The sequence below is a fragment of the Perca fluviatilis genome, chromosome 18, assembly GCF_010015445.1.
Source record: "Perca fluviatilis chromosome 18, GENO_Pfluv_1.0, whole genome shotgun sequence".
NCBI classification, from domain to species: domain Eukaryota; kingdom Metazoa; phylum Chordata; class Actinopteri; order Perciformes; family Percidae; genus Perca; species Perca fluviatilis.
This window is the reverse complement of record NC_053129.1, coordinates 24,460,227-24,485,834: the sequence shown is the minus strand read 5'-3', so window position 1 is coordinate 24,485,834 and position 25,608 is coordinate 24,460,227. Positions and strand designations below refer to the sequence as shown.

The 25,608-nt window shown below is 37.6% G+C and overlaps 1 protein-coding gene across 1 annotated transcript in view; it reads right to left on the bottom strand.

Annotated features, from left to right (window-relative positions):
- Positions 1-235: 235 nt before the first annotated feature.
- LOC120546425 (phospholipase B1, membrane-associated-like) overlaps positions 236-25,608 on the bottom strand; it is a 38,692-nt gene continuing 13,319 nt past the window's right edge. Inside the window, exons 27-75 of the mRNA XM_039781350.1 lie at positions 25,287-25,358; positions 24,977-25,054; positions 24,715-24,775; positions 24,296-24,354; positions 23,787-23,854; positions 23,656-23,699; positions 22,790-22,889; positions 22,639-22,690; positions 22,470-22,550; positions 22,306-22,371; positions 22,117-22,211; positions 21,470-21,551; positions 21,262-21,366; positions 21,074-21,169; positions 20,912-20,986; positions 20,510-20,734; positions 16,233-16,316; positions 15,508-15,615; positions 14,999-15,070; positions 14,178-14,249; positions 11,317-11,391; positions 11,157-11,217; positions 10,484-10,542; positions 9,765-9,838; positions 9,600-9,643; positions 9,393-9,501; positions 8,670-8,721; positions 8,313-8,393; positions 8,157-8,222; positions 7,977-8,077; positions 7,786-7,867; positions 7,595-7,699; positions 6,575-6,670; positions 5,998-6,069; positions 5,692-5,769; positions 5,446-5,506; positions 5,027-5,085; positions 4,518-4,585; positions 4,386-4,429; positions 3,366-3,465; positions 3,215-3,266; positions 3,046-3,126; positions 2,882-2,947; positions 2,693-2,787; positions 2,130-2,211; positions 1,922-2,026; positions 1,734-1,829; positions 1,572-1,646; positions 236-1,394 (exon numbers count right to left, since the gene is read on the bottom strand). Of these exons, the coding sequence (XP_039637284.1) occupies positions 1,272-1,394; positions 1,572-1,646; positions 1,734-1,829; positions 1,922-2,026; positions 2,130-2,211; positions 2,693-2,787; positions 2,882-2,947; positions 3,046-3,126; positions 3,215-3,266; positions 3,366-3,465; positions 4,386-4,429; positions 4,518-4,585; positions 5,027-5,085; positions 5,446-5,506; positions 5,692-5,769; positions 5,998-6,069; positions 6,575-6,670; positions 7,595-7,699; positions 7,786-7,867; positions 7,977-8,077; positions 8,157-8,222; positions 8,313-8,393; positions 8,670-8,721; positions 9,393-9,501; positions 9,600-9,643; positions 9,765-9,838; positions 10,484-10,542; positions 11,157-11,217; positions 11,317-11,391; positions 14,178-14,249; positions 14,999-15,070; positions 15,508-15,615; positions 16,233-16,316; positions 20,510-20,734; positions 20,912-20,986; positions 21,074-21,169; positions 21,262-21,366; positions 21,470-21,551; positions 22,117-22,211; positions 22,306-22,371; positions 22,470-22,550; positions 22,639-22,690; positions 22,790-22,889; positions 23,656-23,699; positions 23,787-23,854; positions 24,296-24,354; positions 24,715-24,775; positions 24,977-25,054; positions 25,287-25,358 (3,957 nt within the window). The 3' untranslated portion in view covers positions 236-1,271. The remainder of the gene's footprint in view (positions 1,395-1,571; positions 1,647-1,733; positions 1,830-1,921; positions 2,027-2,129; positions 2,212-2,692; positions 2,788-2,881; positions 2,948-3,045; positions 3,127-3,214; positions 3,267-3,365; positions 3,466-4,385; positions 4,430-4,517; positions 4,586-5,026; positions 5,086-5,445; positions 5,507-5,691; positions 5,770-5,997; positions 6,070-6,574; positions 6,671-7,594; positions 7,700-7,785; positions 7,868-7,976; positions 8,078-8,156; positions 8,223-8,312; positions 8,394-8,669; positions 8,722-9,392; positions 9,502-9,599; positions 9,644-9,764; positions 9,839-10,483; positions 10,543-11,156; positions 11,218-11,316; positions 11,392-14,177; positions 14,250-14,998; positions 15,071-15,507; positions 15,616-16,232; positions 16,317-20,509; positions 20,735-20,911; positions 20,987-21,073; positions 21,170-21,261; positions 21,367-21,469; positions 21,552-22,116; positions 22,212-22,305; positions 22,372-22,469; positions 22,551-22,638; positions 22,691-22,789; positions 22,890-23,655; positions 23,700-23,786; positions 23,855-24,295; positions 24,355-24,714; positions 24,776-24,976; positions 25,055-25,286; positions 25,359-25,608) is intronic.

Genomic DNA, 25,608 nt, shown 5'->3' with positions numbered 1-25,608 from the left:
AGTATGTCAAAAAAGGCAGAAAAAGTCATAGTATGTCATGAAAAGTCAAAAAAGTCATAGTATAGTATGTCATAAAATTTCAAAACAGTCAAAGTATAGTATGTCTTAAAAAGTCACAATATAGTATGTTATTAAAAATAATTGAAAGTCATAGTATGTCATAAGAGTCATGAAACGTCATAGTATATGTCATGAAAAGTCATAAAAAAGTAATAATAAATGTGGGAACTACGCATTTCTAGACAAAATTTAATGGAAATCCATCAAACACTTGCAGAGATATTTCAGTCTGGACTAAATCCCTAGAGCCACCCTGCTAGCATGGCTAAAAAAGTCACATCAGTGGGTAGGACGGTATTTGGTGTCTTTTGCCCCCAACGTCTCCTCCCAGGCAGTGCGGCAATGGTTATGTTTAGGGTTAAGGTTAGGGTTAGCTGCCTGGAAGGCGCCGTTGGAGGCAAAAAACACCATCAAGCGGGTAGGACACTATTGTTTACAAGGTCAATCAACAATGGCTCAAATATTGTTGCAATTTTTTTTCATCAATGAATAAAAATGAGAAGAGAAATTAATATAAATTATGCATTTAACAAATTCTGTGCAGTTCAAAAATTATAAATATTTTATATAGGCTACTTGTTGATATTTTGTTAATACAGTTATAATCACATTAGTTTCTATAAAGTGAACAGGCTGCCAGTACTGCCACTCTAACTGAGAATCTACATCCCAGTCTGCAGCTCTGTAGCTTTCTAGGTGATTTTTACAATGGTTGAATTTCAATAGCTCACACTGACACCCCTCACATTAAACAGACACCATTTGCTTCCACAACTTCAGACAAGCTGGCTGTTCAATACCTGCATCAAGTGAAACAACAGAGAGCTAAATTAAACAGCTTTTGAACAAACAACCAGGTAAACAACAAAGAAGCATGAATTGGTAGACCAAACCAGGGCTACAATGCATCTGAATAGTGGACTTGAAGTCAACCGATAACAAGAAAGAGGACTGTAATGACATCATTGTTGCTGTTTCTGCTGGATGTTTCTTCTGGAGTCCTCTAGTGGTAAAAAAAAAAAAAATGCTTAATGCAGTTTTTAGCTTAAATATACTGTTGACAATAAATACAGCTTCATAACAACAATTGCATTAAAAAGCAGTTCCTTTCATTTCTACTGCTTTCTCCACTTTGTTTTTCCGATGCTGACAGCTGGAGAGAATTAGCCAGGCAAAAACAATGCCAGCCTGTAAACTGACAATTCCCACAATCACTGGCACCCATCCGGCATGGAGGAGGGACACTTTGGCACAGGGATGGTTGGTGCAGGACTGGTGGTGGTCACTGGTGGACTTGGTAGGCTGTTGATCTTAGTGAAGATGAAGGGATTGGCCTATAGGAAACATAACATGGCTTAGTGAAGAACTTTAAGAAATGAAGTACTTAAAAGATTATGGGCTAATGAGTAAAGTAATATGGAGACCAAAAGTGTTCAATATTAAATAAATAAGAAATGAAATAAACCAATAGTTAGGTGTTACAATAATAACTTGTGAATCTCCACACATACCTCAGAGGGACAGTGGATCTTTGAGCGGTCATATGTGAAGTTGTTGTAGTTCTGCTTTCTGCCTACGGGCTCCAACTGTTAAGACAGAAAGATAAACACTGTCAAACCACAAAAAGCACTTGGAGGCACTGGTCATTGTGTTGCAGTTTGGTCCATGCTCACCATGTTATTCCACAAGGCAATGGCCATCTCAGCATGAGCTCGCTCACTGATGTGGAAACAGTCCACAGAGAAGAAACTCGAGTCAACCTCACCCTCCTGGTGAAAAGAGTAGACTTTTAGTATGGGTATGTTACATTATTTGTGTATGGTGGCTTGTTTGGATACATTTGTATATCTCTGTAACTCACTCCAATATAAGGGATAAAGGAATTGTGTAAAAAGGGTTGAAGGACAACAGCAAAGTCTTCTTTTCCCTCATAGCGATTTCCAGAAATAAGATGTTCAATCTCAGCCTAGGGTAAATAAAGAAGAAAATTGGAGGAATGACAAAGGGAACCTAATTTAGAAAATAATTAAAAATATATTTATATGGTTAAAAGAGGTCTTAGCTTCTACCTGATACTCGCGATTGATTTGTTTTATCTCTTCAAGCTCTGGGGAGTTTACAGCTGGATTGATAACACAGGGACAGCTGGTCCTGTGAAAAATAGATTCCCGTTTATTCTCCTTTTGCTGACATAAGGGAAGGAGATGACCCTAAATCAAAAAATGAGTGCAAAGACTTTTCCATGCCAAAATCCTTGAATTCCGAATTTAAATCATTGACTGATCATGTAAAAATAAATAGTTGTAGAGGTTAACAGTAGTTATGACTGTTAGAAGTAATTCTCAATGCATCAAAACAACTGAACCAGAGGTATTTGCAACATTTCAAATGTTCCCAGGAACCCCTGCTTTATGTCCTCTAAAGCTTTTGTAGTAGCTTGAAGTCGAAATGACAAATAATGAGACTATGACATAGTGTTAATTACAAAATAACGATATGTTACAGTGAGAGATGGGAACATATCAAAAGATCAACACAAATATTGCTGATAATCAAATCCACTTTTTCTAATTTGGAAAGCGTGTCTCTTTTAATCCTCACAGCTGAGAGAGTAAAAACAGGCAAAACAAACCTCTGCAAGAGGGAACAGCCAAGCGTGTTCCTCATAACTGATTTCAATGGATCTATCTGCAAGATTGTCACAACATTGACCAACAACCTTGGTACCTAAAGATACAGAGAATAAAGAATAAGAAAACATGACACACTTTTACTCACAAGAACATCAGATGACAATAACTTACAGCGTATAATATCTCACCTCTTTGTATAACATGTCCAAACTGAGCATCAGATTGTGGCTGTAGTTCTTGGGTGACAGATTATTCTGCAGATTTGTAAAATATGTTTTTTACTGCAGTTCCATAACATGCAGAAGTGTGTGGTTATTTATGTACAGTACATCATTTGAATAAGGACACTTACTTGGTCTATGCAGTAATTGCAAAGATCATTTCCTCCAACAAATATTGTCACAATTTTCCAGTCCTTTTCAAAATTCACCTCCTGTGTAACGTGTACAGAACGTGAGCATGAAAGAGGTAGACACTAATAGAACCATCTAATAAATTACTTATCTTTGGAGAAGTCTTACCTTATTTTCTTTAATGGCCTTGATGAGAGCTTGGACTTGTAATGCAATATCTCTGTCACAGAACAAATACAGTAAATATGTGTTAGAGAGATGACAATAGGTTGCTCAAATGCTTTACCCAGGTGGAGGATATAAAAGAATATGCACATACGAGGACTTAGCTCCAGATACAGCCATGTTGAAGAACTTCTGTCTGGAGCCTTGGCCTCTGGAGAAGCCCTTTATGAAGGGGTTGAACTTCTTCAAGATGTCTGAGGAGAAAAAGATGAAAAACATTCCAGCTGAGAAGTAGTGCACTGCTGGTTTCTGTCACTCTAGCGGCTGGTAAATTAGTAAAAGTTTTCCTGCCACATTACAGCTCTTCAACTTGTCCACCAACTACAAGTGAAGCCTGCATTTAGTAGCTCCCGCATAGGAATGTCTAAGCAGACATTAAACTTAAACTTATGCTTGTACTAGTGTTCCTAGTCTGTTCCTAGACCAAACCCTCTTAATTGCACAAACTCATGATAAATAACTGCTTGTTTCAACCTGATGAATGCCACCTGAACATGAGTAGGGGTGTATTAGTGAGATATAAGCATTAATAAATCAGTGTCCACATATTGATTTATAAGGCTACCTGTTCCGCTCCATTTGTGGAGCAGCACGTCATTTACAAAAATATCCCATAAGAATGAAGAAAATAATTTCACACTGCAGAGCTTTAAGTCATGCAGCCAAAAACTGAACAAATGTAGCCGTGTGGGTGTGTGGTCGTATTAGAGGACCCAAAACAATTGGAAAATATTAATAGTTAACAGCTGCCAACAATGTCATCAGAGCAACGCTGTAGTGTGACAGACATAAAGAAGAAATGGTTTGACATGAAGTTACTTAAACTCCAAATTCATTACAATTAAGGCATTATACTTATTAAAGATAGACAGACTATCTGTACTACATGTACATGTATATGAGGAAATTGGTGAATGTGACACTTTAGAACAAATCCGTGTGTGGGAGTGTTTCTGGCATGAGGCCCATTGTTTAGAAACTGCCCCACATTAATGTTAAAAAATGTCTAAACGATTTTCAATACTAAAAAGAAGGCTTCTTTGCAGTATTATGCAGGAGAGATTGTTATTCCTGTCAGATATAGTGACTCAGAGAAACTAACGCATAAACTCACTTGGTAGTGTTGTGACTGTCTCCAGAGTCTCATCCCCTCCAATGCTGCTAGAAAAAAGACAACAAACATCAGCTCTGTTTGCTAAATGTGAGGGTTAAAGTATACCTCTATAACACTACAGGCATGTCGTACCTCCATGACACTCCTTTATACTCTTTATTGAGGTCAAACAGGTTCTTTGCCTTAGCACCAGTGCCTGCCTGTGAACATAGAGCCACATATGAAGAGACACACACACACACACACAATGAAAATAATATGATGCAGACGACAGTGAGATACTAACAAAGATAAGTCTTACATTAAAAGCCTAAACATCAGAACATAAAAGGGGTGATCATTACCGGTGCAAGCTATCTGGCTGATAACAATTTGATTAGAGTGTTCATAGTTCAATGACACTAAATAGCTGAACACCAACAGGTTCACTGAGTGTGCTTATTGCTGAATGTTTCCCGTCAACACACACAGACACATATACCATATTAGGTTAAAAATAAAACATAATCATTACCTGGCAAGTACTCATTGTCTATTGCTGATTAAGTTAGGTAAAAAATATGGGAGTTTCTAACATTTGTTCGTACATTATGTGTCCTTCCTTGAACTTAAACTGGATATCATTGTGTTATGACACTAACCGTTGTTGAGTCTCCCAGTGCTGCCACCACCTTGATGTCTGCTGGTCTCAGCTTGTGAACTACATATAAAAGAAGTTTCAACCTACTGACATCAAGATCGACCGCAAACATCAACCCTATACAATGTACAGTATTATTAGGGACCTAACCAGCTTTAAGCCTAGCGTTTGAGTCCATTCTGTTCCCTCATCACACAGCTCCTATTTTCTGCAGCCCCTGTATAATTTGTATTTGAATAGAGCATTTGTTAAATTATCTTGATGAGACACTGAGACAATCTAGATGACAATCGGTGCAGTTGATATAAGCCCTTTCATTCCCAGTGTCACTGGTGGTGTGCATAGCTGTCTTTGTTTCAGATATTAACAACAGATAAAGAGGACATCAAATCTCATATTGACTGATACGCTCTCTCTCACCTGAAGTTGGCACAGTGTCAGATGGAGCAATGTCCACACAGGAGAAATCAGATCCCCAGTTCTGGTGGGTATTGTCAATGTGTAAAATGACTTGAGAAAATAGATGGATGTACATAAAGAGTAATTTATTTCATTATTTTATTTTTTCATTCAAATAGCTTCGTTCAGGTCTTTAGTTAAACATTATATATTTTATTTGCACTAGAAGTCACTTCTCAGCCTCTCAGACAGAGTTTAAAGGCTTACCGTGATAGGTCCAGGTGTTGGAGAGGGGCCACCATATATGTAATTGCTGTTGTTATAGGTATGGATGAATGGTGAAGTCTGTAGGCAAAGGACAACGTATATTACACGATGGCCTCAAAAAGAAAACTAAAAAAACAGATTGCTGAAACATTAAAGACTTAATTACAGAAGCTTTTGAAATTCCTTCATATCATGTTCCTCACAGGATTGAGCCATCATAGGAGTTACAAAAAACACATTAACCAGTATTTAAAGCACTGACTCTTTATTTTAACACAATTTCTTATGGAGTTTTTTTTTTCTCACCTTAGTTGGACATTTCAGGTCGAGGTCTACAGTAAAATTCTGTATGGTAGTCTTATTGCCCAGAGGTTCCAGCTGGGGAAACAAGAGTCAGAGTAAGGCTGAGTATCATTAAGCATGTTTTATTTAAAATAGGCCTACATTGTTACATTAGAAATGATGATCACATATACATTTATTTATTTAACCATTATTTATACAGGTAATCTCATTGAGACACATAGGGTCTCATTCTTAAGAGAGACCTGTTTGGGACAATACACAACATCAGTTAAAGACAGACAAACAGATTACAAATAAAGTACCTTTACCTCTTGTGTAGCTACTCTGTTTATGTTTACCAGATTCATTATTGTGTTGTACTTCTTATGGGGATTAAATGGTCGACCTATTTCTCCAATATGATATAAACATTAGTCTACACTTTTGTGCATCAAGTTTTCTTGTTATTAGACCAGTTCTTTTTCACACTACACTACACTCTAACTCTTTTCAATGGTGTCTTAGCTTTTTCTAATTTGTAATCACTATCATTGAATTTGTTGTGCAGTAATTTTCTCCTTGTCTGTCAGATACTTACCATGTTGTTCCAGAGGGAGCGAGCCATCAGCGTCTGGGCCTTCTGGCTGAGATGGAAGCAGTCAGCACTGAAGAATGAGCGATCTGCACGGCCATCCTGTGGAAAAATATGTTACATGTATGAACTATTCTTTATCAATCAGAGCTGTAAAATGTAGGACTGCACTAGGTAGGAGTTTGGCCCATGTAATAGGATGCAGACTGCAAAAAAGCAACTATTAACTAACTAATTATTAGGAAAAAAGAAAAGACAAAAGGACTGTGTGGCAACCACTACATGACTTTTGTGTCCTAAAATCCAGTTCTTCCTAATAAACAAACCCCAAAAAAGCCATCTCTCTTTTTGTCTTTGGAATTTAGGGTCTCAAATTGAACTCTATTAACTAGATAATGTCGAAGGAATAGTTAAAGATTTGGGGAAATACAGAAGTAATATATTTGCTGTCTTGCCGAAAAAGGAGAGACAGGAAAAACAGCTAGCCTGGCTCTGTCCAAAGGCAACAAAATCTGCCTACCAGCGGACTTACTAATTAACATGTTACATGTTGTTTATTTAACCCATACAAAGAACATTAACCAGTACAGACAGAGCCATGCTAGCTGTTTCCCCTGGTTTCCAGTCTTTGTGCTAAGCTAACTGGTGGCTGGATGTAGCTATATCATACAAACATCTGAGTAGTATCAATCCTCTCTTTTAACTTGCCGCAAGAAAGCAAATAAGTGTATTTCTCAAAATGTCCTTTGAAAGTAAGCCAGCCAGACAGCAAATGGTTTTGTACATTGCTTTTGGGTTTGGAGTAATGGCAAAAACAGAATATCAACAAATTCCAAATTTGATTAGTGTTAACGGCCCACAATTAATATAGCCTACATATTGTATGCTAAAACACTGCCACTGTGAGTCACTGTCATTATTCTGGTGCTAAACCTGTAGTTATGTATTGGATAAAGTTGATAGACCAAACTCTCATGAAGTCAGTGCAGCCAGTCGGCATGTGAAAGACAGAGCTTTGTTATTGACCGGCAGTCTGGGGACGACGATTCTTCTTAAAAAAGGCTGGACGACCACGGTGAAGTCTGAGCGGGTGTCATACCGGCCTGACTCCACAAGCTCATGCAGTAAACGCTTAAAGAAAGAAAGAGAATGTGTCAATGCCTGATGATGAACTGGGCTGTTTCACAATCATACTGTTTTTTTTGTGTCTTTAATACCTGATAGTTTCTATTGATGTCCTCCACCTTTTGCAGAGCTTCAGAGTTGGGCATTGGCAAAATAACACAAGGACACAGAATACTGGCAAATAAGGGATACCAAGGTGTTATACCACTGTTTATGATTATGTATTAGATTTTTTAATATCTCAGTGAGAATTTGAAAAGGCATAGAGAAAAGTGATACTCACTTTAACAGCCAAGTTGGGCATTTCAGTGAAGTGTCGCTGTGCATTTCTCTCAGTGGGATAATATGGAGAGGCTCTACTAAGTTCACTAGAGCCCGAGGCATCTGATGAAGACAAGTTCAAATAATGCTCACAATCTATGGAAGTAAATAAAATGTAGCTGCATGCCTGTCATTTTTTTACCTCTTTGTGTAGATAATCCAGGCTGTCTCGAACATTACGAATATAATTATCTTCAGAGTAAAGGAGCTGTAAAGAAACGGAAAGCATTTTCAGGTTTGTGTCTTTTGGCCCTTCCAAGAAATTATTCATGAATTATTACTTAACATTAGTACTCACAGAGTTGTAGCAGTGGTCACATATGTCATTTCCACCAATAAAAAGGGTGATCACCTTCCAATCTAATTCAAAATTGATTCTCTGTACAAGAAAGAAGAATGTGAGGGAGCGTGAGTGGTATGTACATGATTCTGTCCTAGTCTATGAGTAAGTACATCTCCCTCCTTGGAAGTAAGAATCAAATTCTACATGCGTGTCTCCTAGATTTGCCAAATTTTGACTTTTATAAAAACAGAAATGTCTTCACTATTGTTATCGCCCAAAGCGGATGTAACATATGCAAGCGCAAGAGGATTTTATACTGGAGTTAGCAAATTTAAAAATAGGTAAAAAATAAATAAAAATGTATAAACTTACAGAGTCCTTCTTCATCCTTGCCACCAGGGCTCGCACCTGTGTTGGTATGTCCCTTAAAACACACACAACATAAAATATCATGATGAAATGGCAAGGATTTTTCTCAGTTAAAAACACATTTATTTTTAATAAATATATTCATAGAAATTCTACTTTCTTTCGGCTATTAGTAAATAATAATAATAATAATAATAATAACAACGATAATTTTGATTCAAGGTCCAGAAAAAGCTACAGTAGTAAGAAGACCGTAAGGCAAGATTAATATAGTCTAGTATATTTCCCCCCTTCTCCTTCTTTATTAAATATAAAAACTATGGAAATGACAGTTTTTTATTATTTTATATGGCTTTCTTTTCCTGTTTATGTTAAAACTACAGTATATGTAGGTATTGTAAAAATTTAAAGTTAAGTATAAATATGAACATTCATACTAAACTAATATAAACTTCCATTGGATTGTAAGGTGTGTCTTTTTTTAGAATAGTTTAGTCATTTCACTAAGCTGTATTTAATAGTGCAAGGAAGATGTGTTTTCATGCAATCTAAAATATGAACTACTCAATTGACAAAAAATGATATGTCAAATGGATTTGGTTAATAGCTTTGATGCATGTATCTAAAGTTTCCAAGCTCAAGTCAGCTTCATTCTTATAACATAACAGGTATTATATGATTAAAAACAGCTAAGAGGCTGCAGAAGTTGCCTCTGATTGGACTCACTTGCTCTTAGCTCCTGCTACAGCCTGGTTAAGGAATGCCTGAGGAGTTTGCTCCTTGCCCTTCCCAACAGAGTAGCCCGTCAGGTTGTGGTTAAAATGTTTTAAGATGTCTGTTATAACAAAGAAGATAATTATACAAATCCCAGAGCAACAAAGACTAACCTTAACATGTTATCTGAAACAGAAAAAAGTCATTAAGAAGACTCACTGGGCAGCGTGGTGACAGTTGTGAGGTTTTCATCTCCACCAATACTGCAAAAAACACAGAATACAACATCAAAATTATGACTTAAAATGACTTTCAAGATATATACCATAAGGGTTATGTTGCAATGTTATAGTGTGATAGGTATGTTGAAAAGTCCTGACTTACCTCCAGGATAAACCTCTGTACTGACTCAGGACGTCCAGGACGTTGTTAGGGCTGGATGCGATACCGTTCCCTGCCTGACAGATAGAACAGGACAGTGTTTCAGTAACACAATGAAATAAGACAGTTAAGCTCTCAATATTTTACAGTACACCAGTGTATTTGTCTCTTCTTTTAATGTAGATATTAAAAATGTGTGATTTCATCCTGTTACACCACTGTACTTTGTCCATCGTTTCATTTCTCCAATATAATGATTTGATAAATGACCACCCAGGCTTTGAGATCTTTGGACGTTTACGCACTTAAGCCAACTGTTTACGCAAGTAAAAAAGTTTTCATTAATGATAAATCCACAGATTCTGTTTTTCAGAAATAAATGTCAGGTCATTCATGTTTATTAGCAATCATGCATATCATCTATTAAATCACACATCCATCTGTTATATCTTTGTAATATGACCAGCTGTTCTCTTGCACTTTTCAGACCCTTTGTTTATCTGTACAACAATATATTTATCTAACTCTAACTTATTACTGCACATAACTGACATTTACCTTTTGGATACAAATTCATCCAACGTAGATTTACTCAATTTTAATATCCGAGTACTGATTGCATTTTTAGTGTACGTTTGAGTTAAAGATCATGGTCCTAATTCCAAGATATTGTATTTAGTTATAACTTTCTATCCACTTGAAATAATGACAAAATGACTCACTGTCAGAGAGTCTCCCACAGCAGCCACCACTTTGATATCTCCAGGCCTAAGTTCATGGACTGGGAAAATAAAAAAAAGGCATCTCAGACCAGTCAGACCAGTAATGGCTCTATGAAATAGACAGCACGGGACTTTCAGAGGGACTGTAAATATAAAACTAATATAATGTGTTTAATCATATTAATATGGCAATAAAACTAGCTAAAAACACTTTAGAGTAGGATCCAAAAAGAAAGTACTACTTGAAAGAAGAAGTAGATTATCAGAAGCAATGTTAAACAAAACTTAAGCAAAACTTAAACAGAGATAGGCACAATACTAAAAATGATAAAATGGTTAAAAAAAGTGATAAATATACAGATTAGTGACAAATGAAAGGAATTTTCAATATAAAGTGTGTTAACACTTCAGATAAATTGTATGTGAATGTAACACCTTTGTTTTGTATTTCTTCATATTTGAAGTAAATAAGAGACTTTCGCTGGTTTTCCAACATGAAAAGCCTGTCTATAAAAAATGACACATGAATACAAATTATGAATACATTCTCCCTGCCCATTTTAATGTGATAAGTCCCCAAAAAAAAACAATATTTGGTTTTTTCCAGTCACTTGAGAGTCACCCCGGCGCCTGATAGATGCCTAACATGTAAGTGTAAACCATCTTACTGTACCTGAGGTGGGTGTGGAGGGTGAGGGGCTGAGGTCCTCACAGGGCATCTCTGTGCCTGTAAACTGACCGGACACACAGAGCAAATCCACAGTCAGAACTAAACAGGAGGCGTACAATGCTGCCACAACCTCCATTCTGGCTCAATACCACACTAGACTCACTGGGAGGAGGAGAGGAGAGGCATCGCTGTGGTGATATGAAAAAGAGTTTCCGTCCGTCCTTAAGAAGGGTCGGTCCTTGGGGAGGGAGGTACATAGCCGGAGAGAGGAGGAGGAATAAGATAAAAGAGGTAATAATAATAATAATAATAATAATAATAATAATAATACATTTTATTGATATAGTGCTTTACATGGTACTAAAAGACACTTTACAGTAAAACCAGCACATATAGCACATTGAAAACAGGTAAGCAATAAAACCAACACACAAAACAAGCACATTATAAGCAATTAAAAACAATAAAACCAGTAACTATCAGTTGAGAAATGTAAGACTATTGCATGTGGAAAGCTTATCTGAAGAGGTGTGTTTTGATTAGTGTTTTGAATGTGTCCAGGTCAGTACAGTCACGGATGTGTGTGGGTAGATAGATACATTTATTTCATATAGCACCTTTTACAGACAAAGTCACAAAGTGCTTCACATGATAAACATTTGTAAAAATACAGTACAATCCAACAGAAAATAAACAAGGGAAAAAAAGAAAATAATTATTGAATGACCAATGAAAATCATTTCAACCATTAAAACCTAAAACCCAAAGTTTACAAACAAGAGTCAAAAGCAAATTTAAATAAATGTGTCTTCAGCTGCTTTTTATAAGCTTCAACAGAGACTGCAGAACGTAAGTCAGTAGGAAGGGCATTCCACAGGTTTGGAGCCACTGCTTCAAAGGAACAGTCACTTTTAGTTTTTAAATGAGTGCGTGGGACCACCAGTAATCCTTGGTTAGAAGACCTGAGGGATCTGTTAGTAGTGTACAGATGGAGCAGGTCCGAGATATAAACAGGTGCCAGACCATGCCAAGCTTTATAAGCCAGAACAAGAACTTTAAATTGGATCCTGAACTTGATCGGAAGCCAATGTAATGAGTATAAAATTGGAGTGATGTGCGACATCCTGCTGGACCTGGTCAAAAGCCTAGCAGCAGAGTTCTGGACTAGTTGTAGACGGTCCTGGGACGACTTGCTAAGACAAGTGTAAATGGATTTGCAGTAATCCAGCCGGGATGATATAAATCCATGAATGATTATCTCAAGCTCAGAATGCGAAACAACAGCTTTAAGTTTGGCAATGTTTCTTAATTGAAAGAAACATGTGAGGGTCAGTGATTTGATATGATGATCAAAATATCAAATATAACACCAAGATTTCTCAGTTTGGACTGTACCGCTCAAGAAAGGGACCCCAAGAGCTGAGTAACCTTGGAAGCTGCAGTGTCTGGAGCAACAATAAGGACTTTGGTCTTATCTTCATTGAGCTATAGGAAGTTGTTTGACAGCCAATCCTTGATGGAAGTCAAACATTTGAGCAGTACCAACACTTTGTCTGTCTCATCCGGGTTAAAAGAGACATATAGCTGGATGTAATCTGCATATAAGTGATAGCGGATATCTCCAAATTGGCTAATTATATGTCCTAGGGGAAGCATATACAATGCAAATAAAATCGGACCTAACACAGAACCCTGAGGCACCCCACAGGAAAGGGTTTATGAACAATAGGGACCAAGTGACACATAAAAACTTCTATCTGAAAGATAAGAGGTGAACCAATCCAGGGCCCTCCCTGAGATACCAACCCAGTGCTTAAGTCTATCAAGCAAGATGTTATGATCCACTGTATCAAAAGATACGCTTAGGTCCAGCAGCACCAAAACCGAGCATTCACCCATGTCAGAGGACATTAATAAATCATTTGACACTCTAAGAAGAGCAGTTTTGGTTGAGTGTTTCTGACGGAAGCCAGATTGAAATTTGTTTAAAATGTTCTGTGTATTCAAGACAGCAGTGAGCTGTTTAGCAACAATATTTTCAAAAATTTTGGAAATAAAAGGCATCTTGGAAATGGGCCTATAATTTGCGTGAATTGATGTATTCAGGTTGCTTTTCTTTAGTAGTGGCTGAACAACTGCATGTTTAAAATACGAAGAGACACAATCAGATTGCAGAGAGCTGTTGAGTATAGAGAGAACCCAAGTACTCACAGACCCAAGAACATTTTTAAAAAAGGAAGGTGGTATAATATCTACTGGGCTTGAGGAAGATTTCATACTGCTAACCAGATCAGTGAGTTCTTGTAGCGAAATCGGAGCAAAACAGTTCAAGATCGGAAGCTGGATCGAGTGAACTGAATAGGGAGTAGAAGAGGGGATAATGCCATTTCTGACATCACTGAATTTATTTACAAAGAAACAGAGAAAGTCACTGCAGTCCTTATTTGAAAACCCCAGCACTTCAGGAGGAGCAGGATTGACAATATTGTTGATGGTTTAAAAAAGGACTTCAGGGTTACGTTTACTGGAAGAAATGAGGTTAGCAAAGTAAGATGTCCTCATCTCCTTAACCATGTTGGTGTATTCAGTCAAAAGGTCTTTGTAATACAGCCGGTGAACATGAAACTTGGAGGATTTCCACTGTCGTTCTGCCCTCCAAAATGTACACCGGAAACAGCGAACGACGTCATTTAGCCATGGGGATGAGTTGACGGAGGAAACACATTGCATTTTACTTGAAGCCACTTTATCCAAAATTAATAAGCAATATGTGTTGAATGAGTGGACCAGACAGTTAATATGTGTACAGGTTAGTACAGTCACGGATGTGTATGGGTAGGGAGTTCTAGAGGGAGGGGGCTGCAATGATGAAAGCTCTGTAACGCCAGTTACAGAAAGTTGAGAAAGCAGTGTAGAATATTAGTTTGGCACACTGAAACCTGTCTTTAAGTAAAGTGCATCTAATAGCGCATTTTAGCAGCTGATTTAACTGCATGTGTGTGAGTTTGTAGCACAGTTACTCACCTCAGTTGGACATGGCAATGCGATGATCTTTCCATTGTCTTCTTTGTTATGTTGGCCACATGTGGGCTGCAGCTGAAACACAGAAAACTCATTGTCTTCATGTTTGTAACAGGGAGAACAATGACTCTGTATGTGTGCAGTGGTCAAATTTATGAAGTTACACAGTTTACATTTACTCAAGTACTGTACAAATTTGAATTACTTGTGCTTTACTTGAGTATTCCCATTGTATGCAACGTTATACTTTTACTCCACTACATCTCAGAGGCAACTACAGCTTGAGGTTCTTCTCAGTTTACCATTTTTCATACCATTCCTGTCTATTTAAAACCATGTATCTCTATGATTAGGTGATTTTGAATTTGATTTGTTCTGCTAAACAATTTAAAAAGCAATGTTACAAACATATAATGATCTTATAGAATACAATGCATTACTGTAGACTACCCAACACATAGAAAAGAGTTAAGTTAGCACAAGCTTAATGCAACATACACATCTACAGCAAGAAAATGCAACATACACATTAATGCAGCAGTAATACTATTCCAAAAACATCATATATAAAAGTAAAACACTAACAGGGAATATTTTACTGCAGAATGACTACTTTTACTTTTTTATACTTTAAGTAAAATTTGTTACATACTTTTACTTAAGTAAAGTTTTGAATGTAGGACTTTTACTTAGTGGAGAATTTTCACAGTGTGATATCAGTACTTTTAATTAAGTAAATTATCTGAATACTTCTTCCACCACTGTGTGAGTGTCTGTATGAGAAAGCGAAAGCGGGGGATTGATTAGATTGCTTTAGGCCTCACCAGGTTTGTCCACATCTGCACCATCAGTTTATCAGTTTCTGGTGATGCTGACTTAGAGAGATGCTTCCCACTCTGTTAAAAAAAGAACATCAACAACATTGTACTGTACTTTAGATACATAAAGTACATCTTCAGTAAGATAACCACGACTGTATCTGTTACTGTCACACACTGTTACTTTGTTTTCATTTGTGCCATTTTTTTATTGTTGTAGACAACATGCTGACACGTCACAATAGGAAAAGGGTTTAAATGATAAAATCATGCTTTTCTTGATGTGACAAGTCAAAACGTTTGCTGTGAAAAATGCCTATTCGAGGAATCATTCTCACTATAAAAAATGAAAAGGCACATGATGTGCCAACATTTTTGTTATTTCAGATCTGTCTCTTAATAATTAATAAATCAGGAGTCAAAGGACACATCCTTTTATACATCACTGATTTTTGAGGCACTAAAGTTGTTGTGAAAGATGATGCAAGGGATGCAAGTTGTGTGAGTGAACTCACGGAGACAGATGTAAGGTCTGTGATGAAAGGTGCGTCCTGCACAATGACAGTGAAGTCATCTCTGTCACGGTACCAACGCTTCTTTACCATGAGCTCATCCAAAGACTCCTGGTCAGTGAAAAAGGAGTTCAGAAGAAAATTTCAGAGCAGCTAAAAACACCAAAGGACCAAACCAAAGGACTGAATGATCAGATATTCTGGTATGAAGAATGGACGAACCTGTAGAGCATGACTCAACATGGCCCTCTGAAGTCTGTCTTCTCCTTCATTGTGTGTCTCCGTGCATCGACAAATCCTGTCAGTAAAACAGATTGTTAAAACATTATATGTATATTACTATTACTACTTTTAGAGGAACAAATAAGTATCAAATCACATATGAACTCACTTGTGGTGGAAACTGCTACACTCTCCATCCCACAATGCAACACTGACGATGGTCCTCTTCAGCTAGCTCTGTGGTCCTTTTAGAAGCTTTTGGTTGTTTGGAAAATCAAACTACAACATGTGCTAAATACCTGAAAAAATATATATATAATATCATTATTGAAGATGAAGATTCTGTCGGACAAACTGTATCAGCTTAGAGTCTGAAAAGATAAAAAAAAAAAAGTGGACTGTTTGAGGCAACAATGTTTAAAGAAACAACTCTGTAAGCACACAATATATGCATTTTTCCCTAACAAAATTCTGTAAGATTAATATTAAATCATATTGCTGTTTACCTGCTGCTGCTGCTCACAAGCACAGAGCTGATCCACCTGAGCAAAGAGAAGTACCAGCTTCCAATCTCTATCCACAGCAACAGCCTGTAGTAGAAGTAAAACAGATGATATCAACCACTGTAAAGCCTTTTTATGCTTATGGGACTTTCTCCTTTTTGATTATTATTTATTATTTATCCTTATAAATATCCTTTAAGATGGGAGTGCAGACACTGGAGCGCCTACCTGATTGTTTTGGAGGTAGAGGGACACTTCCTTTGCCTGCTCCACCAGCGTGCCACAAAGGAGGAAATAATTAATTGAAAGCAGCCTGAGACGACAGTAACGATGTTTCTCATGTGTCAGAAAATGCTGTCTGTACCTGTGTTGAACAAACTAAGGGGCATACAAGTTTGTTTAATCTGAGAGAGGACTGACGAGTCCAGGATTAAACAGGGTCATCAGCTCTGATGGAGAGACATTAAGTTCAACACCAAAATCTAGACATCCCATGGGCCCAACACCTGTGGGAGGAACCGCTGGGGTTGGCTGTAATCATGATTACCGTAATTCAGATATGAGGTCGCGCTGCCTTTACAGTCTGTTAGCTTCCCTCAAGGACATTTACTCTGCATGAACCGCCTGCTGAAGCATGGCTTTTATCTCTCTCATATACTCTAATCTTTGAACAGGCTTGCATGGGCTGAAAAGTATGTCCTGTAATTACACTTCTGTATATGAAAAATCACCATGACATGTCATCCTCGTGATCTGTACAAATGAACTAAAAACTGATGGGCCTGATTTGACCTGGGATTAAAGCACTTCTTTCTTCCTTCTTTGTCTCGAGAAAAGGTGCAACAGACAAAGATTTCATTAAAGATCTTTAAACATCTGACCACAAACAAAACTGGTACCTATTTAGAGGCCTGAGACAGAGAAAATGGTGTTTCAGGTAAGCTCTTGTAGCTGGAAAAAAGATAAATCAAGTGAGGAGATGGTGCTTGAAAAAAGTGCTTAGTGCTCTGCTGTTTATCAAACTGCTAAAAGTAAAATCCTTCACTTTTATTCATTCTTCTAAACTTAACAATCAAAGCTATAATGTAAAAAAGCTGCAGATGTTTCTGTAGTTTTGTACAGATCCTTGAAATCTGTACAAAAACAGAGGTGAGTATTCAGCTTCTGAGACATGTTTTGGAGTGACTATACGGAGACTAACTACTATTTCCACAGTAAATCTTTTCAGTTCATTAAAATTAAAGGAATATTTCACCGCTGGAAAGCTGAATATATCTTTAAATTGGGTAACTTATGTAGTAGAAATGTGAAAAAAAATTGAAATTGGTGCCTTCTAGGCTGAGAAAAGCCAGAAAATGTGTTTTTGGCTTATATGGATGAAAGACACCAAATCCCAGAATGCACCTGCTTCGCTGCTTTATGAGTCCACTCCCAAGCCACGTCTACCGCTTGACAGACAGACAGAGGAATTCAACTCAAGCGTGTTTTATTGTCATTTCAACCATATACACGAAACAACGTTTCATCGTGACTGAAGTGGTGTTACACATTTAAAATATTTAAAAAGACATAATATAAAAACGACATACGAAACAAGCTACATTTAATGTATGTATTTATGTAAAATGGTGCTGCGGCTCCTTTAAGAGAGCTCAGTGTGTGTGTGTGTGTGGGTGTGTGTGTGTGCTTATTAACGTGCGCTTGTTGCCCCGTGTGCGCTGATGCGCTCATCTGTTGACATTTCCGAATGCCTTCGTACAGTTGCATAATAAAAAGGGCTTTCCACACAAAAACGTAGCCTACATGTGTCATTAGTATGAGGAAAAAAATTCGATTTTAACTGTGTCGGGCTTGGACAAAAATGTCTTAATGCCTGTCGGGCTCGGGCCGGGCTCGGGCGGGCTCGGGCCGGGCTCGGGCACGACTCTGTCGGACTCAGGCCGGGCTCGGACAGAAAAATTCGGCCCAATCCGGACTCTAGTAGATAACCATCCAGGGAATTCCACCATCTGTGGCTTAGTATGCTCTGCTGCCCCCTAGTGGCCAGCTTCCGGAGATACACAGAAAATACCAATAGAAAATACCAGGGAGACTGCGCACTTAAAGGAGAATTCCGGTTGACTGACAGCACTCTGTGACCACAAACAACAGAGCTACGTGTTGAAATGGACTGGAATTCTCCTTTAAAATAAAAGCATAGACCTTGTAATTGAATAGAAAAAACTGGTTACAACTAAAAGCATGGCGTTGTGGAATCTAGTCTTCGGTAAAGACTCTACTACAAGTTTAAGATGATGAGTGTGGCCATTATCATTAAAGGCATGCTATGCAGTTTCCAGTTTTGCCAAATAGCTACCCCTAGAGTCGCTGCAGAGTACTTGTATTTAAAGTTACTGTCGTAAATACCACTCACGCAAAGCCGTCTCTGCACTCATGGCCTGAAAACACGTAAGGGAGACGGGTGTTTGCTAGTAAGTCTGCTTATATGTTGTTGATGTATGTGACGTTGTGCCGTAAAGCAATTTGTGATTCTCGCGAGATTTGGTGGGGCGCCACCTTCCAAACTTTCATTGCTGGTTTTGCCAGCGGCACCCCTCTCATGCTTTGCTATCGGGATGATTCGCTCTACTACGAGTTTGTTTACCATCGAAATGACTTCAAAGCTGTTATATTAAGGTAAAAAATATTGCATAGTGTGCCTTTAAGTTTTTACAATTTTAAATGGCCTTGACCCAATAGAATTTTTTGTTATGCTGTTGATGTAGTTGTGTTACTTAAATGAAGTTAAAAAAAAAAAAAAATAAATAAAAGATTATTAGACTTATGGAAAATCGGGGCACGAAAAACAAACACACCTCTCCGTAAAGTCGTCTCGTGCTGCATTCTGGGAAATGAAGGCAGTATGCTGCCAGGCAGGCAAGCAACCCGACTTACTTGATGTGTAGCTAGCTGTTAAGGCAACGTTCCTCAATCCGCACTGGATACTTTGGTTAACGTTAGTTTTGACGGTATGTAAAGTGAACAGGATAATTGACTTCCTTGCCTCTTGGACAGACACAAATCAGAGCTAATGAAGAAAAAAAAAAAGTCATAATTTAAAATTTTTTATTTTTTTTTTTCAAAAAAGTCATAGTATAGTATGTCAAAAAAAGTTACAAATAAGTAATAGTACAGTAGGTCGAAAAAAGTCATAGTATGTCATAAAATTTCAAAACAGTCAAAGTATGGTAAGTCTTTAAAAAGTCATGGTATAGTATGTCATAAATACATTAAAAAAAATCATGGTATAGTATGTCACAAAGTGTCAAGAAAGACATAGTATAGTTTGTCATAAAAAATGTGAAGAAACTATTTGTGTGGCGTGATGTTTAGTCCTGATGGACCGCAACCTCCTGCCAGAGGGTAGGGGTTCAAAGAGTTTGTGTCCGGTGTGATGGGGGATTGGCTACAATCTTTCCTGCCCGCCTCAGTGTTCTGGAGGTATGTCATAAAAAGTTATAAAAAGTCATAATATAGTATGTCATAATAAATGTGGGAACTACACATGTCTAGACAAAATGTTATGGAAATCCATCAAACACTTAAGGAGATATTTCAGTCTGGACTAAATCCCTAGAGCCACCCTGCTAGCATGGCTAAAAAAGTCATATCAGTGGGTAGGACACTATTGTTTACAAGGTCAATCAACAATGGCTCAAATATTGTTGCAATTTTATTTCATCAATAAATAAAAATAAGAAGAGAAATGAATATAAATTCTGGATTTAACAAACTGTGCAGTTAAAAAATTATAAATGTTTTATATACTTGTTGATATTTTGTTACTAACATTATTATCACATTAGTTTCTATAACGTGAACAGGCTGCCAGTACTTCCACTATAACCCCAGTCTGCAGCTCTGTAGCTTTCTAGATGATTTTTACAATAGTTGAATTTCAATAGCTCACACTGACAAATTAAACACACCATTTACTTCCACAACTTCAGACAAGCTGGCTGTTCAATACCTGCATCAAGTGAAACAACAGAGAGCTAAAGTAAACAGCTTTTGAACAAAAAACCAGGTAAACAACAAAGAAGCAGGAATTGGTAGACCAAACCAGGGCTACAATGCATCTGAATAGTGGACTTGAAGTCAACCGATAGCAAGAAAGAGGATTGTAGTGACATATCATTGTTCATTCGCTGCCTTCTAGAGGTAAAGAAAATGCTTAATACAGCTTTAAGCTTAAATACATTGTTGACAATAAATACAGCTTCATAACAAAAACTGCATTAAAAAGCAGTTCCTTTCATTTCTACTGCTTTCTCCACTTTGTTTTTCCGACGCTGACAGCTGGCAAAAACAATGCCAGCCAGTAAACTGACAATTCCCACAATCACTGGCACCCACACAGGCATCGAGGAGGGACACCTTGGCACAGGTATGGTTGGTGCAGGACTGGTGGTGGTCACTGGTGGACTTGGTAGGCTGTTGATCTTAGTGAAGATGAAGGGATTGGCCTATAGGAAACATAACATGGCTTAGTGAAGAACTTTAAGAAATGAAGAACTTCAAAGATTATGGTCTAATGAGTAAAGTAATATGGAGACCAACAGTGTTCAATATTAAATAAATAAGACATGAAATAAACCAATAGTTAGGTGATACAATAATAACTTGTGAATCTCCACACATACCTCAGAGGGACAGTGGATCTTTGAGCGGTCATATGTGAAGTTGTTGTAGTTCTGCTTTCTGCCTACGGGCTCCAACTGTTAAGACAGAAAGATAAATACTGTCAAACCACAAAAAGCACTTGGAGGCACTGGTCATTGTGCTGCAGTTTGGTCCATGCTCACCATGTTATTCCACAAGGCAATGGCCATCTCAGCATGAGCTCGCTCACTGATGTGGAAACAGTCCACAGAGAAGAAACTCGAGTCAACCTCACCCTCCTGGTGAAAAGAGTAGACTTTTAGTATGGGTATGTTACATTATTTGTGTATGGTGGCTTGTTTGGATACATTTGTATATCTCTGTAACTCACTCCAATATAAGGGATAAAGGAATTGTGTAAAAAGGGTTGAAGGACAACAGCAAAGTCTTCTTTTCCCTCATAGCGATTTCCAGAAATAAGATGTTCAATCTCAGCCTAGGGCAAATAAAGAAGAAAATTGGAGGAATGACAAAGGGAACCTAATTTAGAAAATAATTAAAAATATATTTATATGGTTAAAAGAGGTCTTAGCTTTTACCTGATACTCGCGATTGATTTGTTTTATCTCTTCAAGCTCTGGGGAGTTTACAGCTGGATTGATAACACAGGGACAGCTGGTCCTGTGAAAAATAGATTCCCGTTTATTCTCCTTTTGCTGACATAAGGGAAGGAGATGACCCTAAATCAAAAAATGAGTGCAAAGACTTTTCCATGCCAAAATCCTTGAATTCCGAATTTAAATCATTGACTGATCATGTAAAAATAAATAGTTGTAGAGGTTAACAGTAGTTAAGACTGTTAGAAGTAATTCTCAATGCATCAAAACAACTGAACCAGAGGTATTTGCAACATTTCAAATGTTCCCAGGAACCCCTGCTTTATGTCCTCTAAAGCTTTTGTAGTAGCTTCAAGTCGAAATGACAAAACCTGCATTTACTGCTTTCTTTTTTACCACTTGGGGGCAGCGGAAACAAGCTTTAAACAACGATGACATATTCATTTGGAATCTTGTTTGTGTCCACCCAACAAATGTAAATCCAATATTTACTCTTCTTTTAGCTCTGTTTTGGTCTCCTAATATACATATCTGGCTTTTTAGATGCTAAATTCTTCACCAGCTAGTTGCTAATTTTGTCTGTCTGCTATTTGATGATGAAACAGAGAGAAAAAACAGGCAAAACAAACCTCTGCAAGAGGGAACAGCCAAGCGTGTTCCTCATAACTGATTTCAATGGATCTATCTGCAAGATTGTCACAACATTGACCAACAACCTCGGTACCTAAAGATACAGAGAATAAAGAATAAGAAAACATGACACACTTTTACTCACAAGGACATCAGATGACAATTACTTATAGCGTATAATATCTCACCTCTTTGTATAACATGTCCAAACTGAGCATCAGATTGTGGCTGTAGTTCTTGGGTGACAGATTATTCTGCAGATTTGTAAAATATGTTTTTTACTGCAGTTCCATAACATGCAGAAGTGTGTGGTTATTTATGTACAGTACATCATTTGAATAAGGACACTTACTTGGTCTATGCAGTAATTGCAAAGATCATTTCCTCCAACAAATATTGTCACAATTTTCCAGTCCTTTTCAAAATTCACCTCCTGTGTAACGTGTACAGAACGTGAGCATGAAAGAGGTAGACACTAATAGAACCATCTAATAAATTACTTATCTTTGGAGAAGTCTTACCTTATTTTCTTTAATGGCCTTGATGAGAGCTTGGACTTGTAATGCAATATCTCTGTCACAGAACAAATACAGTAAATATGTGTTAGAGAGATGACAATAGGTTGCTCAAATGCTTTACCAGGGGGAGGAAATAAAAAAAATATGCACATACGAGGACTTAGCTCCAGATACAGCCATGTTGAAGAACTTTTGTCTGGAGCCTTGGCCTCTGGAGAAGCCCTTTATGAAGAGGTTGAACTTTTTCAAGATGTCTGAGGAGAAAAAGATGAAAAACGTTCCAGCGGAGAAGTAGTGCACTGCTGGCTTCTGTCACTCTAGCGGCTGGTAAATTAGTAAAAGTTCTCCTGCACAATACAGCTCTTCAACTGGTCCACCAACTACAAGTGAAGCCTGCAATTAGTAGCTACATTAAACTTCAACTTATGCTTGTACTAGTGTTCCTAGTCTGTTCCTAGACCAAACCCTCTTAACTGTACAAACTCATGATAAATAACTGCTTGTTTCAACCTGATGAATGCCACCTGAACATGAGTAGGTGTGTATTAGTGAGATATAAGCATTAACAAATCAGTGTTCACATATTGATTTATAAGGCTACCTGTTCCGCTCCACTTGTGGAGTAGCGCGTCATTTACAAAAATGTCACATAAGAATGAATACAATAATTTCACACTGCAGAGCATCAAGTCATGCAGCCAAAAACTGAACAAATGTAGCCGTGTGTAGTTAACAGCTGCCAACAATGTCATCAGAGCAACGCTGTAGTGTGATAGACATAAAGAAGAAATAATTAATAAATTAATTTTGTATATGAGGAAATTGGTGAATGTGACACTTTGGAACAAATCTGTGTGTGGGAGTGTTTCTGGCATGCGGTCCATTGTTTAGAAACTACCCCACATTAATGTTAAAAATGATTTTCAATACTAAAAAGAAGGCTTCTTTGCAGTATTATTCAGGAGAGATTGTTATTCCTGTCAGATATAGTGACTCAGAGAAACTAACGCATAAACTCACTTGGTAGTGTTGTGACTGTCTCCAGAGTCTCATCCCCTCCAATGCTGCAAAAAAAAGACAACAAACATCAGCTCTGTTTGCTAAATGTGAGGGTTAAAGTATACCTCTATAACACTACAGGCATGTCGTACCTCCATGATACTCCTTTATACTCTTTATTGAGGTCAAACAGGTTCTTTGCCTTAGCACCAGTGCCTGCCTGTGAACATAGAGCCACATATGAAGAGACACACAAACACACACACAATGAAAATAATATGCTGCAGACGACAGTGAGATACTAACAAAGATAAGTCTTACATTAAAAGCCTAAACATCAGAACATAAAAGGGGTGATCATTACCGGTGCAAGCTATCTGGCTGATAACAATTTGATTAGAGTGTTCATAGTTCAATGACACTACATAGCTGAACACCAACAGGTTCACTGAGTGTGCTTATTGCTGAATGTTTCCCGTCAACACACACAGACACATATACCATATTAGGTTAAAAATAAAACATAATCATTACCTGGCAAGTACTCATTGTCTATTGCTGATTAAGTTAGGTAAAAAATATGGGAGTTTCTAACATTTGTTCGTACATTATGTGTCCTTCCTTGAACTTAAACTGGATATCATTGTGTTATGACACTAACCGTTGTTGAGTCTCCCAGTGCTGCCACCACCTTGATGTCTGCTGGTCTCAGCTTGTGAACTACAAATAAAAGAAGTTTCAACCTACTGACATCAAGATCGACCGCAAACATCAACCCTATACAATGTACAGTATTATTAGGGACCTAACCAGCTTTAAGCCTAGCGTTTGAGTCCATTCTGTTCCCTCATCACACAGCTCCTATTTTCTGCAGCCCCTGTATAATTTGTATTTGAATAGAGCATTTGTTAAATTATCTTGATGAGACACTGAGACAATCTAGATGACAATCGGTGCAGTTGATATAAGCCCTTTCATTCCCAGTGTCACTGGTGGTGTGCATAGCTGTCTTTGTTTCAGATATTAACAACAGATAAAGAGGACATCAAATCTCATATTGACTGATACGCTCTCTCTCACCTGAAGTTGGCACAGTGTCAGATGGAGCAATGTCCACACAGGAGAAATCAGATCCCCAGTTCTGGTGGGAATGAAACATCAGAAGGTATTGTCAATGTGTAAAATGACTTGAGAAAATAGATGGATGTACATAGTTTTCATTCAAACTGTGTGATTAGTGCTGTGAAACTGTAGCTTCGTTCAGGTCTTTAGTTAAACATTATATATTTTCTTTGTACTAGAAGTCACTTCTCAGCCTCTCAGACAGAGTTTAAAGGCTTACCGTGATAGGTCCAGGTGTTGGAGAGGGGCCACCATATATGTAATTGCTGTTGTTATAGGTACGGATAAATGGTGAAGTCTGTAGGCAAAGGACAGAACGTATATTACATGATGGCCTCAAAAAGAAAATTAAAAAAAACTGATTGCTGAAACATTAAAGACTTAATTACAGAAGCTTTTGAAATTCCTTCATATCATGTTCCTCACAGGATTGAGCCATCATAGGAGTTACAAAAAACACATTAACCAGTATTTAAAGCACTGACTCTTTATTTTAACACAATTTCATATGGAGTTTTTTTTTTTCTCACCTTAGTTGGACATTTCAGGTCGAGGTCTACAGTAAAATTCTGTATGGTAGTCTTATTGCCCAGAGGTTCCAGCTGGGGAAACAAGAGTCAGAGTAAGGCTGAGTATCATTAAGCATATTTTATTTAAAATAGGCCTACACTGTTACATTAGAAATGATGATCACATATACATTTATTTTTTTAACCATTATTTATACAGGTAATCTCATTGAGACACATAGGGTCTCATTCTTAAGAGAGACCTGTTTGGGACAATACACAACATCAGTTACAGACAGACAAACAGATTACAATAGTATTAACAAGATTTAACAAATAGTAT